This window comes from Hemitrygon akajei, chromosome 10 (genome assembly GCF_048418815.1).
Source record: "Hemitrygon akajei chromosome 10, sHemAka1.3, whole genome shotgun sequence".
Lineage (NCBI taxonomy): Eukaryota > Metazoa > Chordata > Chondrichthyes > Myliobatiformes > Dasyatidae > Hemitrygon > Hemitrygon akajei.
The window spans coordinates 111,868,135-111,886,485 of record NC_133133.1 but is presented as its reverse complement, the minus strand read 5'-3'; the positions used below and the strand labels follow the sequence as shown (position 1 = coordinate 111,886,485).

At 45.7% G+C, this 18,351-nt stretch overlaps 1 protein-coding gene across 1 annotated transcript in view; it reads right to left on the bottom strand.

Moving 5' to 3' along the window:
• Nucleotides 1-6,968, bottom strand: part of rxylt1 (ribitol xylosyltransferase 1) — a 41,478-nt gene extending 34,510 nt beyond the window's left edge. Inside the window, exons 1-2 of the mRNA XM_073058738.1 lie at nt 6,683-6,968; nt 2,040-2,243 (exon numbers count right to left, since the gene is read on the bottom strand). Of these exons, the coding sequence (XP_072914839.1) occupies nt 2,040-2,243; nt 6,683-6,827 (349 nt within the window). The 5' untranslated portion in view covers nt 6,828-6,968. The remainder of the gene's footprint in view (nt 1-2,039; nt 2,244-6,682) is intronic.
• Between the last annotated feature and the right edge of the window lie 11,383 nt (nt 6,969-18,351).

Genomic DNA, 18,351 nt, shown 5'->3' with positions numbered 1-18,351 from the left:
AACACTGAGGCTGTCTACAAGAATGGTCAGAGCCGTCTCTACTTCCTGAGGAGACTGAGGTCCTTTAACATCTGCCGGACGATGCTGAGGATGTTCTACGAGTCTGTGGTGGCCAGTGCTATCATGTTTGCTGTTGTGTGCTGGGGCAGCAAGCTGAGGGTAGCAGACACCAACAGAATCAACAAACTCATTCGTAAGGCCAGTGATGTTGTGGGGGTGGAACTGGACTCTCTGATGGTGGTGTCGGAAAAGAGGATGCTGTCAAAGTTGTGTGCCATCTTGGACAATGACTCCCATCCACTCCATAATGTACTGGTTAGGCACAGGAGTACATTCAGCCAGAGACTCATTCCACCGAGATGTAACACTGAGCGTCATAGGAAGTCATTCCTGCCTGTGACCATCAAACTTTACAACTCCTCCCTTGGAGGGTCAGACACCCTGAGCCAATAGGCTGGTCCTGGACTTATTTCCACTTGTCATAATTTACTTATTATTATTATTTAATTATTTATGGTTTAATATTGCTATATCTTTACACTATTCTTGGTTGGTGTGACTGTAACGAAACCCACTTTCCCTCAGGATCAACAAAGTATGTCTGTCTGTCTGTCATACAAGACTGATCAAGATTCAATGGATCTTTGCTACTAACTGGCTCCATGCTTAGGCAATTATTATTCATCTTGTAATGAACCACTGCAGGAGCACATCTGAACACAACTCCACCCTCACTGTTAGAATGCATTTCCAGCCAGGATCAAGGATGGCGACCACGTGTGAAATATGACCTCTTCCTAGCCAATGGGTTCAGTGAGCCAGAAGGTATGATAGGAAGATCAATTCACTCCAAATGACTTGTAATTCAAACCAGGTCTTGACAGGCTAACAACTCAGTTTGGGGTCAGATGAACATGTGATATATTTTCAAACATATACAGTGCAACTTAATTTCCATATACATTGCCACAAGTTGGTGAGAGGTGGAATTGAATTCCATGCAGTACATTCTTTGCCCATGCCAAGAAACCAACAAATGCATAAGGTAGAGGTGTCACTAAGTAGGGAAAGGCAAGATGAAATTAATTCACCTTGGGTCCCTCACATCTGCTGGAGTATACTTAAGGATCAGAGATGAGAAAAGTTATGAGAAAAATGAAGGAATGAAGCAGGGAAACCTTTGCAAGAGATGTAACTAATTCTGCAGGGGGATGGGAGGACTGATTCTCACCCACATAATTAGGTACAGGAAAACAATTAGAGAAGTGTTCAGAAGGAGTAAAACAACAGCATGACAATCACTGTACAAGTTACTGTGAGGGGCAAAGATCCTTCCTGCAGGTTGAGAGATGACAGAGTTGTACAGTACAGAAACAAGCCCTTGGGCCCACCAGATCCACGCTGAACTTTCTGCCCATCTATACCGCAGAGAACATAGAGCACGCAATATAACACAGTGCAGGCCTTTCGGCCCATGATGTTCTGCCGAACTTTTAAACTACTCTGTTCAATCCAACCCTTTGCTCCCACATAGCCCTCCACTTTTCTTTCATCCCCATGCCAATCTAAAGAGTTTCTGAAATGTCCCTAATGTACCTGACTCTACCATCACCACTGGCAGCACATCCCACACATTCACCTCTCTCTGTTTAAAACACCCATTTATAACATCTCCCACCTCGCCCCCAAACACCCTCTTCAAGTTACGCCTCCTCACATTAGTCATTTCTGCCCCGGGAAAAACTCTCTGGCTGTCCACTCAATTTTGTACACCTCAATCAAGTCAGCTCTCATCCTCCTTCACTCCAAAGAGAAAAGCCTTAGCTCACTCAAACCCTCCTCATAAGACATGCTCTTGAATCCAGGAGACATCCTGATAATTCCTCATTAATCCCATCTGACCATTTAGTATATTATTCAGGAATAGATTCAACACAAGAACACAGACATAAATAAAAACTACAAAACACATACTCCCAGTACTTTCAATTAACTGGAATGAGCAATATCCACAGACAGTATTTCTCGGGAGGGTTTACCGATTGCAGCTTTGCCCCAGATCTGCACCAGCTTCTTCCTGGGCAAGTTCTGTAGAATTTGTTTCTGAAATCGCTGCAGTTGAGCTCCGTTCTGTACAGCATTCTCCATTTTCTCATCCTCTTCCCACGGGTTCCACTCATCAGCTTGTTGTGAGTGCTGCAACTCCCTTTCTTCTTGCTCATTCTGCCACTTGAGTGAACCGCCTACACATCCAAATTAAATACAGTTTGAAATGAAGAATACTATACACCCAAAATGCTGGATGAATTCAGCATCTACGGAGGGAAAAACAGTCCTATCAGATTCCTTCTTCATCAACCCTTTACCTATTCCACCTAGTCCAGCTTCCTCTTACTCCAGCTACTTCCCCCACACCTGATCTCACGTATCACCTGCCAGTTTGTCTTCCTTCCTTCTCCCTCTCTATTCTGGATTCTGCCCCCCTTCCTTTCCAGTCCTGATGAAGGGTCTCAGCCCAAAACATCTACTGTTTATTCCCCTCCATAGATGCTGCCTGTCTTGCTGAGTTCCTCCAGCATTTTGTTCATGTTACCCTAGATTACTGGTATCTGTAGAATCTCTCGTGTTTATCACAATTTAGATTTTCTTGGAGAAGTCAGATATTCCTACATTTACAAAGGCTGCACCTACTGGGCTCACACTAGCACTAATTCTAGGAGCTCCCTGTGCCAGTCCCAGCATATCGGAAATGTTAGCATCTGCCTGCTGATTGCACGGAGCTCAACAAGACGACACAAACCACTGCATGCTTCCTAGCTTTCAATTTAGGTAGCCTGCATGCTGAACCTACTGCAGCCCTGTTCAAATGAAGGGGGAGATCAGCTAGCAGATGAAAGGCAAACGCTGCTCGGCTTGCCTCAGAGCTTACAATTCATTTTAGAATTTCTTTCTCTTGGTGCTTTTTGCCAGGTCTTCCAAGTATCAAAAATAGTCTCAAACATTCACTAACAGTGCTGACTTTGATAGTGAGTGGGTCTGGGCAAGTCTTAGCAGCTGGCCAGACAGTACTGTCAATGCTGTTATGTTCAGCCATTAAGTGCTGTCAATGGGGAAAGCAGCATGGCCTGGGACAGATTACCACTATTTCACTGCAACAGATCTGCTCCAATGACGTCAAGGTTTTGGACAGGGTTCAGGTTTACCGGGATAGAAGGTATGAGCTACAGGGAGAGGTTGGAAAAACCTGAGTTATTTTCTCTGGAGCAGTGGAGGTTGAGAGGAGATCTGATAGAGGTTTATATGATTATGACAGGCATAGCTGAGATCCTTTTCCCCCAGGGTTGAAATGTCTCAACACCAGAGGCCATGCATTCAAGGGGTAAGTTCACAGGAGGTGCACAGGGCAGTTTTTTTCCCCCCACAAACAGAACGTGCTGCCTGGAGTGATGAAGGAAACAAATATGATAGGGACATGCAAGGATGTGATACTGAGACCTTATAAAGCACTGGTGGGGCTTCTCTCAGTACTGTGAGCAGTTTTGGGGCCCTTACTTAAGAAAGGACATGCTGACATTGGAAATGGTTCACAGTTTCACGAGAATGAAAGGCTTATTGTATGGTTGTTACTCACTGGAATTTAGAAGAATGAGGAGGATCTCACTGAAACCCATTGAATGGTGAAAGGCCTAGATACAGTGGACATGAAGAGGGTGTTTCCTATAGTGGGGGAGTCTAGGACCAGAGGGTACAGCCTCTGAATAGAGGGACATCCAATTAGAACAGAGATGAGGAGGAATTTCTTTAGTCAGAGGGTGGTGATTCATTGCCACTGATGGCTGTCATTGGGTGTATTTAAGGCAGAGGATGATAGATTCTTGATTACTCAGGGCGTGAAAGAATATGGGGAGAAGGCAGGAGAATGGGGTTCAATGAGCCAAATGGCCCAATACTGCTCCTATGTCTTATGGTCTAACGAGCTCTTAGATAGGCACATGAACGTGCAGGAAATGCAGATTGTGTAGGCGACTGGGAATAGTTTAGCCGGGCATTAGATTACTAATTAATTTGACACAGCACTGTGTGTTGCAGAGTCATAGAATACTACAGCATAGAAACAGGCCCTTCAGCCCATCTAGTCTGTACTGAACTATTAATCTCCCTAGGCCCAGCAACCTGTACCCAGAACATAGCCTCCATACCCCCTCCCACCCTTGCCCCTATCCAAAGTTCTCTTTAACTTTTGAAATCAACTTTGCACCCATTACATGAGCTGGCAGGTCACTACGCAGCTAAATTATTTGTTCTAGCAGGATACCAACGTTACAGAAAGTTAAAGGTCAGCCACTGACTGTTAAATTTTCAGGAAGACTTTACCAAAAGACAGTGTGACATAAGGAAGAGTCACAAAAAATCACTATTGACCCGAGCTATGCACTGCCTTGTGTTTTGCACTTCAGAATGGTTAATTGATGATAAATACACACTGTTATCAGTTTGCATGGATTTGAGGCCATTAATACTACAGTGCCCTAATAAGGTATCCAGCCCTCACAACTATTTTCACATTTTACTGTCTCAATTTCTAAATTTAAAATATATTGAAGTAGGATTTTGAGCTTATCTACAAAACATTGTGCATCATGTCAAATCAAAAGTTCCAAACCTATCAACGATTTACTAAAAATTAAAAACTAAAATTATGAAGCTGAAAAAGTATCCATCCCCTTTGTAATTACTAAGCTAACTTTCCTCAGGTGTAATATACTGTATATTACCTTACCAACTCACTCAGTTTGTTGATGTAAAAAATTGGAGGATCACCGGTTTTCAGTGAACCCTCTCTCTCTAAGGTCTAAGTATGGTAGATTTTCAATGGACCAAACCAAAATGAAGACAAAAGTCAGGGCAAGTCAGGGAAATGATAACTGAAACACAAATCTGGGGAAGGGTACAAGACCATCTCAAAGGCACGGAACATACCTCTGAGCTCAGTACAGTCCATTGTGAAAAAGTGGAAAAAAATGAAACCACAGCCACACTACCTAGATCAGAACTCCCCTCCAAACTTAGTTGTCAATGAAGAAAGGCACTTGTAAGAATGACAACTGTGATGCCAGCAGTCACTCTGAGTGAGCTGCAGAAGTCAGTGGCTGCAACTGGAAACAAATTTCATGGCTCCACAAAGGCCTTGCACAAAAAGGATATTTATGGAAGAAGCCCTGGCAAAATAAAAAAGCTTACCCTTGCCCATAAAGACTTTGCAAAGCATCCTGTAAAAGATACAATAAAAAGGTCTTGGGGTCAGAACTTTTTGGCGTCAATACTAAGCAATATATGTGGCGTAAATGTAATACTGCGCATCAGCCAGCTAACTCCCTTCCCCCATTGTAAAGTATGGTCAAGGTAGCATTATGCTATGGGGATGCTTTTCAGCAGCAGGGGCTAGAAATCTGTTCAGGATTGATGGCAAGATGACTGCTGCTAAATGCAGCGATCCTGGATAAGAACTTGCTAGCCTCTACCAAAAAACTTAACTGAGGAGGAAGTTTGTCTTTTATTAGGGCAATGACCCAAAGCATACTGCCAGAACATGCATGAAGTGGTTTCCAATTTAGAAAATTGATGTCCTTAAGTAGCCCAGAGTCCTGATATTAATCCCATCAACCATTTTTGGCAAGACCTCAAGATTGCTCTCCATAGCCACTCCCCAACTAAGCTGGCAAAGTTTGAGCAATACTGCAAACAGAATGGGCAGATCTTGCTCCATTACATTGTGCAAAGCTAATAGAGTTCTAAAATAATACCAGTGGCTGTAATAGCCGCGATTGGTGGTTCAAATAAATACTGAGCAAAGGGGGATGAATACATTAGAACTGCTGAAATTTCAGTTTTTGAATTTTTAGTTTTTCATGATTTACAATTTTCCCTGTTTTTGGGGCTCTACTGTGAAAAGGGCATATATGATTCTCAAATACAAATTGATCAAAATCTCTGGCTGTAATACTTATGTGAACAAAGGGTTGGGGCTGAATACTTTACAAGACACTGTATCCCCAAAAGTCTCACCATATCTCAGCTCTAATCTAACCAGCACACTTCACTCAGATTTTGCTCCCATCTCCATTCAAGATTCAAAGAAAATGAGAAATGCTTAATCATCTCTAAAGTCACAATGACTTTATTTTCTAGTTTAATTGTTGTAGTGCTCAGAAGATTAATCTTGAATAATTGAGAAAGCAGGTTGACCTAGCTAGCATATCAAATAGTTGTTAGTTAATCTTTTCTTTAACGTTTATGAGCAAAACTTTGGGGCATCACCTGGTGACCACCTCTGTACAAGACTCCTAGATGAGGGGAGGGGGGTGGTTGGAGACAGGGGACCAGGTGGGAGAAGGGAGTTTGTTTGTTACTGGAGTTTCCAAGGAGAGGAGGCACAGGGTGGACTGGGAGATGGTTTCGGGGGTGGGGGGTGGTGGCTAGAAGGGGATGGAGGGGGTGGGTTAGCAGACAGTGCCAGGGAACAGAGAGTGAGGAAAGAGAGCTGGGGAGGGTGTCAGCGGGCCAGACGAGGTTGTTAGGGTGCCAGAGTGCCTGGTGAAGGGAGCTGGTGAGGTGTTCGTGGGGTGGTTTGCTGGGGCAGCAGGGCTTCAACTCGGTGTCCGGTGCTGCGGTCGCTCCTTACCCCTCCTGTGTTCCCGGCCAGCGGCGGCCCGTTGTGTCCCCGATTCTCTGGGTCGCCGTAAGAAGACGACGTAGGCGGCGTAAATGGAGAACAGGCAGTAAATGACAACCGCGCAGACCGCCGCCCGCCTCCACCTCAGTCTCATGACGCTGCCATCGCTCGCCGTTCGCAACGCTTCACCCCCCGCACTCTCTCCATGTCTCCGGCACCGCCGGGCAGACTCACAGCGCCGCCTACCGGTCCGGTTCTCCGTCTCCGTCTGCACCGCCGCCTACCGGTCCGGTTCTCCGCCTCCGTCTGCACCGCCGCCTACCGGTCCGGTTCTCTACCTCCGCCATACCGCCGCCTGTCGGTCCGGTTCTCCGTCTCCGTCTGCATCGCCGCCTACCGGTCCGGTTCTCTACCTCCGCCATACCGCCGTCTGCCGGTCCGGTTCTCTGCCCCCGCCCATACCGCCGCCTACCGGTCCGGTTCTCTACCTCCGCCATACCGCCGCCTGTCGGTCCGGTTCTCCGTCTCCGTCTGCATCGCCGCCTACCGGTCCGGTTCTCTACCTCCGCCATACCGCCGCCTGTCGGTCCGGTTCTCCGTCTCCGTCTGCATCGCCGCCTACCGGTCCGGTTCTCTACCTCCGCCATACCGCCGTCTGCCGGTCCGGTTCTCTGCCCCCGCCCATACCGCCGCCTGTCGGTCCGGTTATCCGCCTCCGCCTATCGATCCGGTTCTCTACCTCCGCCATACCGCCGTCTGCCGGCCGGTTCCCACTCTACCCGCTCCGCCGTCTGCCACCTTCAGTGCGCTGCTATAGGAAGTTCTATGGACTTCACTGATCTTGAGCAACACACACACAAAATGATGGAGAAGCTCAATAGCTCAGGCAGCATCAATGGTGGGGAAATAAACAGTCAGCTCAACTAGCTCCATCACAGGAACAACCCTCCCCACTTTCAAGGACATCTTAAAGAGGCGGTGCCTCCAGAAGGCAGCATCCATCATTAAAGACCCGCACCATCCAGGTCATGCCCTCTGCTTGTTACTACCATCAGGGCAAGAAGTACAGGAGCCACATTCAAAAACAGCTTCTTCACTCCCACCATCAGATTTCTGAACAATCCACAAACACAAAAACACTACCTCATTGTTCATCTTTTGTTCCATTTATATACTTTGTAACTTACAGAAATTATTTGTAACTTGTAATTTTTATGTGTAATGCAAGGTTCAAAATGTTCTTCTGCCAGTTACATTTCTAACCAGTACACTTTGCTCACCCTCGAGGCAAACCGAGGGTCCTCATTGGCTGAACTCAACACTCCATCCACCTAAATGGAGTTGTGGTACATCACATATCTATAATGCCAACTAACTGAAAAACAGTATAGATGTTAGACTATGTACAGGGGTAAGAATGACAGAGAGAAAATACAGAATCTAATTCTCAGCCTCAGTTTCTGTGGTAACTTCTACTTTAAAGAAGGACGACTTGACAATTTCATGGCCAAAAGAATATCTTTATCTGGGATGGCAAATGATGCTGATTGCCCACCGATCCTCGGACACAGCAGCTTTTAAAGCAATCTCTAGTTGCATTTTACACGTGCTGCACGTACATTGTGCATAGCAAATAATAAACTCAGAACTGAGCAATGTTCTAATCTACATTTCTTTAGTTCTTTAGCTACCTCTCATTAACACACCATTGTCTTCTACATTCCTAAGATTTCATTCTACTAAATTGAGTAAATTGAGTACATGCATAGAAAATAATAAACTCAGAACTGAGCAATGTTCTAATCTACATCTCTTAGCTACCTTTCTTTAACACACCATTGTCTTCCACATTTTTAAGATCTTGGTCTCCTACCAAATTGAATACATGCATAGAAAATAATAAACTCTTGTTACCAACAGCTTCCTGATTGGTATTAACTTACTTTTAATAATACTCACATTACAACACCTCTCCCCCTTTAAAATCCAACATTCCCCAAATATAGAAGAACTGGGAAATTAAAACAGTGGTATCATTAGCAACAGGTTACCAATACAAAAACACCTAAAAAACATGGGAAATTCAACATTCAATCTAGCAACAAAAAAAACTACCCAATCAAAGATTCAGTCTGTCAGGAGGTTTGCGAGGGCGCTGTGATCTACGCACTACCCACGGTGACCCAGCAGACACCGTTGGCGAGGATATTTTGGGTGGATCTGGTGTTGGGGACACGAGAGGGGTCTGTGTGTCCGCGTGAGAATGTCCATCCTCTTCGGGGGACTCTGCCCCCTCTGCCAGTGTCTCTCCCTCTAGCAAAGTCACTGGTGGACATGCTTCCCCAGTAGTCTGTCTCACCATTGGAAACTCCATGGAACTGTCTACCCCTGAGCCGGAATCATGACGCAGGAACACATGGTCCTGATGTCTGCAGAAAACACGTCCATCAGTCAGCTTAACAACATAGGAGACTGGACCACTCTGCTCAAGAATAACACCAGGTAGCCATTGCTGATTGTTTCTCACATCAACATTGTCATCCGGTTCTAACTGTCTCTCTCGCGCATATTGGTCATGTCCCTCCTTCTGCTTTTCCTGCTTTCTCTCCACTTTTGCCTTCATGTCCGGGCACAGCAGGTCCAACCTTGAGTTAGGCCTACGCCCAATCAGCATCTCTGCTGGTGTACGTGCAGTTGTAGTCTGTGGCGTGAGGAGGTATTTAAACAGGAAACGTGAAAGCCGGGTACTAAGAGAGTCCCCTGTCATCCGCTTCAGGCCTTCCTTCACTGTCTGAACAGCCCGCTCAGCCAAACCATTTGAGGCTGGGTGGAAAGGGGCCGTCCAAATGTGACAAATGCCATTCTGCTGCATGAACTCACCGGACAGCTCACTGGTGAACGTCGGGCCATTATCAGTGACCAGAGTGTCAGGCAACCCGTGGACTGCAAACACTTGCTTGTGTTTGTCTATGGTTGAGGGGGCTGTGATGTTGCTCTTGATGCATCTACCATTACAAGAAACATCTGCCCCATAAAGGGGCCAGCAAGGTCCAGATGTAGCCTAGATCAGGGATAGATTGGCCATTCCCATGGGTGCAAAGGAGCTGGTTGGTCTGACATTGCGGGCATGATTTTACGTTGTTCTCCAGATCCTGATTGGTTGGCCACCAGATGTAGGATCTTGCAAGGCTTTTCATTCGAGACACCCCTGGATGAGTCTCATGAATTTCCTCCACAATCTGTGAACGGCCAGGGGGAGGCACGATGACCCTCAACCCCCAGAAAATTCAGCCATCCTGCAGACTCAGTTCGGTCTTGCGTTTGGCATAAGGCCTCAGTTCTTCTCCTTCCACAACTCTGGGCCAACCTTGTAAAAGAAAAGTCTTGACTTGAGACAGGACTGGGTCCCTCTCTGTCCACAGATTGATCTGGGTCGCCTTTACAGGTGTCACAGACAGCCTCTCCAATGAAAACCCAGTCTCTGGAGGCACATATGTAGTAACAGGCGTCTCAGGTAAAGGGAGTTGACTCAGCACATCGGCGTTTGCATTATCCCCACCCACTCTGTACACTATAGTATACTGGTAGGCTGACAATGTGGGAGCCCAACACTGTATCCTGGCTGAGGCTAGTGGTGGGATGCATCTGGTCTCCCTAAAAAGGCTCATCAGTGGTTTATGGTCCATATAAATTGTGAATACATGTCCATAGAGGTACTGATGAAAGTGTTTGACCGCAAAAACAATGGCCAGACCTCCTTTGTCTAGCTGTGAATATCCCTTCTCAGCAGCCATCAGGGTACATGAAGCAAAACCAATAGGCTTCTCTGAACATTCCTCCATCACGTGTGAGAGATCTGCCCCAACTCCATAGGGCAAAGCGTCGCATGAGAGGGTGATCTCCTTGTCTGGGTCATAATGAACAAGCAGCTTCACTGAGTGGAGGAGTTCGTTCACTTCCTTGAAAGCTTCCTCCTGCTCTTCACCCCACCGCCACTTAGTGTCATTGTGAAGCAGCTTATACAGTGGGGCCAAAACCTTTGAGGTCAGGAAGAAACTTGCCATAATAATTCACATGCCCAAAAATGATCTGAGTTCAGTGACACTCTTGGGGCTTTGGGCCTCCTTGATAGCTCTCACTTTGTCCTCCACTGGGCAAAGCCCCTCAGCTGTAATCTTGTGTCCCAGGTAGGTCACACAGAGCCAGGAACACACATTTTCCATGATTCAATCACAGCCCTGCGTCTGAGAGTCTCTTCAGCACCTGTTCTAAGTTAGCCAGATGCTCCCCCTCTGTGGCTCCCATGATCAAAATATCATCAAGATACACTGCTACATGCGGAATCCCCTGCAGCAAAGAGTCCATTGTCCTTTTGAAGATGGCGGGGCTAGACGCCACTCCAAACACCAGGCGACTGTATTTGAATAATCCCTTGTGCGTATTGATGGTAACATACTCCTTTGAATCCTCATCGACCAGCAGCTGTTGGTAGGCGTGGCTCATGTTCAGCTTTGTGAACAGCTTACCCCCTGACAGGGTCGCAAACAGGTCATCCACCCATGGCAATGGGTACTCCTCCAGCTTAGAGACCTGATTTACCGTAAATTTGTAATCCCCACATATCCTCACCGTTTTATCTGCCTTCAAAACTGGAACAATGGGAGTCGCCCACCTTGAAAACTGGACGGGCTCAGTGATGCCCAGCCCCTGTAAACGTACCAGCTCCGCCTCGACTTTGCCTTTCATGGCATAGAGCACCGACCTGGGCTTAAAAAAAATGTGGTGTGGCCTCAGGGTCAACATGGAGTTTCACGGTCACGCCCTTCAGTGTGCCCAGCTCGTCCCTGAAAACGTGACTATACCACTGCAGAATGTCATCCATCGTGTGTGCATACTTAATTTCATGCCAGTTGAGCCAGATTTTGCGAAGCCAATCGCGGCCCAAAAGACTGGGCCCACTGCCCTTAGCTATCACCAGCCTGGCTTCAGCCTTCTGGCCCCTGGCCGAAATATCCACATATAACACCCCTAAATGAGGTATGGGCTGCCCTGTATAGGTCCTGAGTTGGAGCTTAGATGGTCTGATGGGAGGCAGGTTGAATCCCCATGTCCTCCTGTAGGTCTCTTCACTAATGACCAATGCAGTAGCCCCTGAATCAATCTCAAACTTAATGTTCTTTCCCCTGACAGTGACTGTGGCATAACATGGTTCAGGTGGTCCCTCATCTGTTTCCAGCCCAAACATGTTGTAGGCACACGCTGCCTCCTCGTCTGCTTCTCCTAGGTGGTGTGTGGCTGCCTGAGTCTGTTGAGCTTTCCCCTGCCCAGGCTTAACCTCACCCTTTAAACTCCTGCATTTTTTTTTAGCTAAATGTCCCTTTTTGCTATAAGCATGATGGACAGTGTATTTGAATTTGCAAACATTTGCATAGTATGTCCCTGCACACAGAAAACATTCCACCCGCTTTGCCTGTTTACCAGTCCCCCTCCTGACTTGGTGCACTGCCGCCGACTGTGACCCCCTATGTCCTTTCTGGATATCCTTGGCATTATTAGCAGCCATCTCCATGCCTTGGGCAATCTCTAGGGCTTTCTTGAAAGTCAACAGAGGGTTTTCCCCCAAAAAGTGACGTTGTGTGGCGTCATTATTAATGCTGCACACTAATCTATCACTGAGCATGTCATCCGAAATGGCTCCAAAATCGCAATGCTCTGACAGCTGCAGAAGCTCGGCCACAAAATCGCCCACAGACTGACCTGGCTTCCGGACATGGCTGTGAAACTTGAACCGTCGGACTATCACCGAAGGCTTCGGATTGTGGTGGTTCCCCATGAGCTTGACCAATTTGTCGTATGGAACTTCTCCCGGTTTCCGCGGTGTAGCTAAGTTCCATATCAGCTTGTAAGTCTTTGCCCCACACACACTCAGGAGAATAGAGCACTTCTTAGCCTCCTCAGTAGCACAGAAAAAGTGTCCCAGCCTTTCCTCATACTCCAGCCAGTCCTCGGTTCCCTCCACAAATTCACCGATAGCCCCGAATGTAGCCATCTGAACACGAGGCTCCTCATCCTCTCACAGCTCCGGTTCGAAACACGCCGACACGTCCATGAAACCAGTTCACCTCGTCACCAAAAATATGTGGTAACTTCTACTTTAAAAAAGGACTACTCGACAATTTTATGGCCAAAAGAACATCTTTATCTGGGACGGCAAATGATATTTACAATACAGAGGCTTCCAGGTACCTCGTGCGGCATGGGTGGAGGAACTATATACAATGCATACTGGGAATAAAAACCCCGCCAACCCCAGAACCAGCCTCTCATTACCAACAGCTTCCTGATTAGTATTAACTTATTTTTAATAATACTCACATTACAACAGTTTCTGTGGTAGACAATTTCTTTATCTTCTACTCCAGGATACATCTTTCCAGGTTTGAAGAATTGTACTTGTGCTATGGAAATCTTTTGAGTGTCATAAACCTCTGTTAAAAACTACTCCTTCAAATTAAGTATGTACTTTAAAGATTAGCTTTATTTGTCAAATGTACATCAGAACATACAGCGAAATGGGTCATTTGCATCAACAAACAACACGGTCCGAGGATTTGGTAGGGCAGCCCGGACATGTCGGCATGCTTCTGGTGCCAACGTAGCGAGCCCACAGTTAACTGGTCCAGACACATGCATCTTTGGAATGTGGGAGGAAACCCACATGGTCACAGGAAGGACATACAAGCCCCAAGCAGTGGTATGAACTGAATCCGAATCGCTGGTGCTGCAAAGCATTACATAAGCACTACGCTAATGTGCTTCACCTAAAAAAATAAACAGGGTTTAATCTGCCTCATTCACTGGAAGTGTACAGTAATGGAATTGGTGGAAACGTTCATAATTCACAGCCACCAACATTGATGGTTTCACTTCAAGAGGCTGGGCTGATGCGATGACGTAATAACGTAAAGCACTTTTACCGCGCTTTGTGTTCAGGTTTTGGATTACAATAAATGAGTTGTTACGGTTTGTCTTAAACATAAAATGTTTCTGCTGTTTTGATTTGCATAAGCCTACAGAAATATCTGCTGCTTGGTTGGGAGGAGGACCCCACCGCTCAAGATGATGCTTGACCCCCTTCAGGAAGAGATTCAAATAATGAGGTTTACAAGTAGTTTGATGAAGTATAAACATGGAAAACCTACAGCACAATACAGGCCCTTCAGCCCACAAAGCTGTGCCGAACATGTACTTGCTATAGAAATTACCTAGCGTTACCCATAGCCCTCTATTTTTCTAAGCTCCATGTACCTATCCAGGAGTCTCTTAAAATACCCTATTGTATCTACCTCCACCACTGTCGCCGGCAGCCCATTCCACGCACTCACCACTCTGTATAAAAAACTTAGCCCTTACATCTCCTCTGTACCTACTTCCAAGCACCTTAAAACTGTGCTCTCTCATCATAGCCATTTCAGCCCTGGGAAAAAGCCTCTGACTATCCACACGATCAATGCCTCTCATCATCTTATACACCTCTATCAGGTCACGTCTCATGCTCCATCACTCCAAGGAGAAAATGCCGAGTTCACTCAACCTATTCTCATAAGGTGTGCTCCCCAATCCAGGCAACATCCTTGTAAATCTCCTCTGCACCCCTTCTATAGTCTCCACATCCTTCCCATACTGAGGTGACCAGAAATGAGCACAGTACTCCAAGTGGGGTCTGACCAGGGTCCTATATAGCTGCAACATTACCTCTCAGCTCTTAAACTCAATCCATGGTTGATGAAGGCTAATGCACCGTATGCCTTCTTAACCACCCAATCAACCTGTGAGTGTCCTATGGACTCGGACCCCAAGATCCCTCTGATCCTCCACACTGGCAAGAGTCTTACCATTAATACTATATTCTGCCATCATATTTGACCTATCAAAATTAACCACCTCACACTTATCTGGGTTGAACTCCATCTGCCACTTCTCGACCCAGTTTTGCATCCCATCGATATCCTGCTGTAACCTCTGACAGCCCTCCACACTATCCACAACACCCCCAACCTTTGTGTTATCAGTAAATTTACTAACCCATCCCTCCACTTCCTCATCCAGGTCATTTATAAAAATCACGAAGAGAAGGGGTCCCAGAACAGATCCCTGAGGCACACCACTGGTCACCGACCTCCATGCAGAATATGACCCGTCTACAACCACTCTTTGCCTTCTGTGGGTAAGCCAGTTCTGAATCCACAAAGCAATGTCTCCTTGGATCCCATGCTTCCTTACTTTCTCAATAAGCCTTGCATGGAGTACCTTATCAAATGCCTTGTTGAAATCCATATACACTACATCTACTGCTCTTCCTTCATCAATGTGTTTAGACCAATATCCTGGCAGGGAGGTTTGCTAAGGCTATTGGGGAGAGTTTAAACTAGAATCACTGGGCAGTGGGAACCGAACTGAAGAGACGGAGGAAGGGGCGGCTGACTCACAAATAGAGAAAGCTTGGAGACAGTGCAAAAGGGAAGATAGGCATGTGATAGAGATGGGTTTCTCTAAGATTGATGGTTTGAGATGAGTCTATTTTAATGCAAGAAGCATCATGAACAAAGCGGATGAGCTTAGAGCGTGAATCAGTACTTGGAGCTATGATGTTGTGGCCATTATAGAGACTTGGATGGCTCAGGGGTAAGAATGGTTACTTCGAGTGCCAGGCTTTAGATGTTTCAGAAAGGACAGGGAGGGAGGCAAAAGAGGTGGGGGTGTGGCACTGCTGATCAGAGATAGTGTCACGGCTGCAGAAAAGGAGGAAGTCATGGAGGGATTGTCTACGGAGTCTCTGTGGGTGGAAGTTAGGAACAGAAAGGGGTCAATAACTTCACTGAGTGTTTTTTTATAGACCACCCAATAGTAACAGGGACATCGAGGAGCAGATAGGGAGACAGATTCTGGAAAGGTGTAATAATAACAGGGTTGTTGTGGTGGGAGATTTTAATTTCCCGAATATTGTTTGGCATCTCCCTAGGACAAAGCGTTTAGATGGAGTGGAGTTCGTTAGGTGTGTTCAGGAAGGTTTCTTGATACAATAAGCCTACAAGAGGAGAGGCTGTACTTGATCTGGTATTGGGAAATGAACCTGGTCAGGTGTCAGGTCTCTCAGTGGGAGAGCATTTTGGAGATAGTGATCACAATTCTATCTCCTTTGCCATAGTATTGGAGAGGGATAACAACAGACAAGCTCAGAAAGTGTTTAATTGGAGTAATGGAAAATATGAAGCTATCAGGCAGGAACTTGGAAGCATAAATTGGGAACAGATGTTCTCAGGGAAATGTACGGCAGAAATGTGGCAAATTCTGCATAGGTATGTTCCAATGAGACAGGGAAAGGATGGTAGGGTACAGGAACCATGGTGTACAAAAGCTGTTGTAAATCTAGTCAAGAAGAAAAGAAAAGCTTGCGAAAGGTTCAAAAAATTAGATAACGATAGAGATCTAGAAGATTAAAAGGCTAGCAGGAAGGAGCTTAAGAAAGAAATCAGGAGAGCCAGAAGGGGCCATGAGAAGGCCTTGGTGAGCAGGATTAAAAGACCGGTGAGTCTAGTCTCAGAATCAGAGTCAGGTTTATTGCCATTGACATATGTTGTGAAATTTGTTGTTTTGTATGCAAAATCCACGATAAAAATTAATAAATAAAGAGTGAGGTGTATGCATGCACCATACAGAAATCTGATGTGGAGGGGAAGAAGCTGTTCCTAAGACTTTGCGTGTGTGTCTTCAGGCTCCTGTACCTCCTCCCTGATGGTGGTAATGAGAAGGAGGGGGGGAAGTCCTGAATGCTGATGGATGACACGTTCTTGAGGCACTGCCTTTTTAAGTTGTCCTTGATGGTGGGGAGCCTTGTTCTCACGATGGAGCTGGGGAGTCTAAAGTGAGGGTACTTGTAGATATTTATACCAGATAGGGCTGAAAACCTAGACAAGTTCAGCACTCTCGAAGGGATATCCTCAGTATCATCACACTGCTGATGTTATCGTCTGGAGAGTGGGCTCCAAGATCAATCTAACCCTTCCTTTCCACACGCCCTCCATCTTCCTTTCATCCCTGTGCCTATCTAAGAGACCCTTAAATGTCCCCAATGTATCTGCCTGTACCACCACCCCTGGTAGCGTGTTCCATGTATTCTTTGTGTAAAGAATAATCTACCACTGACATCCCCACGATACTTTCCTCCCAGCAGCTTAAAAGTATGACATCTCGTATTAGCCGTTGCTGCCCTGGCTGGAGCCAGGGTCCAGGGGCCACGTATATTTCTCACTACCTGCTCCCTTTAGTCCCAGCAAGTTCGGGATGAAGTTTGTTATACTGCTGTGTGACAAGTAAAAAAATATGAAATCATTATCTGTTTGGGTTACTAATGGGAATGACATTAGGAGTGCTGAATTACTGCAGTTTTATGGTAAATATAATTTTCACAGTGAGAAATGTATGCCTAACAAACCAAGAGGACCCCAATAATATGAAAGCTTTGGGGGTGCCATGGTAGCGTAGGGGTTAGCATAACACTGTTACAGCCCAGTGATCGAGATTCAACCCTGACACTGTCTGTAAGGAGTCTATACATTTTCCCCAGGACCGTGTGGGTTTCCTTCCGCATTCCACAGGCTTACCAGTTTGTAGGTTAATTAGTCACACAGACATAATTGGGTGGTACAGGCTTTTTGGGCAGAAGGGCCTGTTACTGTGTTGTATCTCTGAATAAAATAAATATCTGAAAATTTCCCCAAGAGATGGCATGGCATGGAAAATGCGGAGAATTGAACTTTGATTGACTGTGAGCAGGATAGCAAGCATTAAGTGTTGTTAAAAAGCTGTGAGAAGTGAAATTGCACTGGAGAGGCTTAATGCAAGGAAAAGTCAATGCATAATTACAGGCCGACTTGACGGAAAGCGCAACAGAAAATCATTTATGTAAACAAAATTGTTGACAGTTCGGAGAGGGAGATTTTATACTGGGCAAAGAGTAAAAAACTATTGACAGAATGGAGAAATTCAACCGGTTTTACATCAACCAGTCTCTATAGCAACATCACTGTTATCAGAGTTTTAAATAGGTAAATAAATTGGACTCTTGACCTTGTTATGACCTCGCACCTTATTGTTTACCTGAAATAATTATACTTTCTCTGTAGCTGTTACATTTTATTCTGCATTCTGTTATTGTTTTACCTTGTTCTACCTCAATGCACTGTGCAATAATCTGATCTGTACATTTGTTGTCAGTCTTTTTTATGTATTTTCATAAATTATTCCTTGTTTTCCCATAAATGCCTTCAAGAAAATGAATTTCAAGGTAGTAATTAGTAAAATATACATAAGGCAATTATGCACGATGTTCCTACAGAATGACTACAAGCTGAAGGAAGTTAAAAGTGTCGATGGTAAAACCAGAAAACTAATGACGAGGAGCCCACCGCTACCTCCTGTCTTCCATGGTTTCTGGGAGGATCGCCAGGATCCTGAAGAAATACTGGATTAATACCATCCACAAACCCATAAAGCTCAAATCACAGTTTATGCGGATCAAGGATGACCTGGGACTCAGGACAGCTGGCGCTTATGGGATTCCCTGTGAATGTGGAGCAGCGTATATCGGCCAGATGGGACGCACGATGGAAACCCTG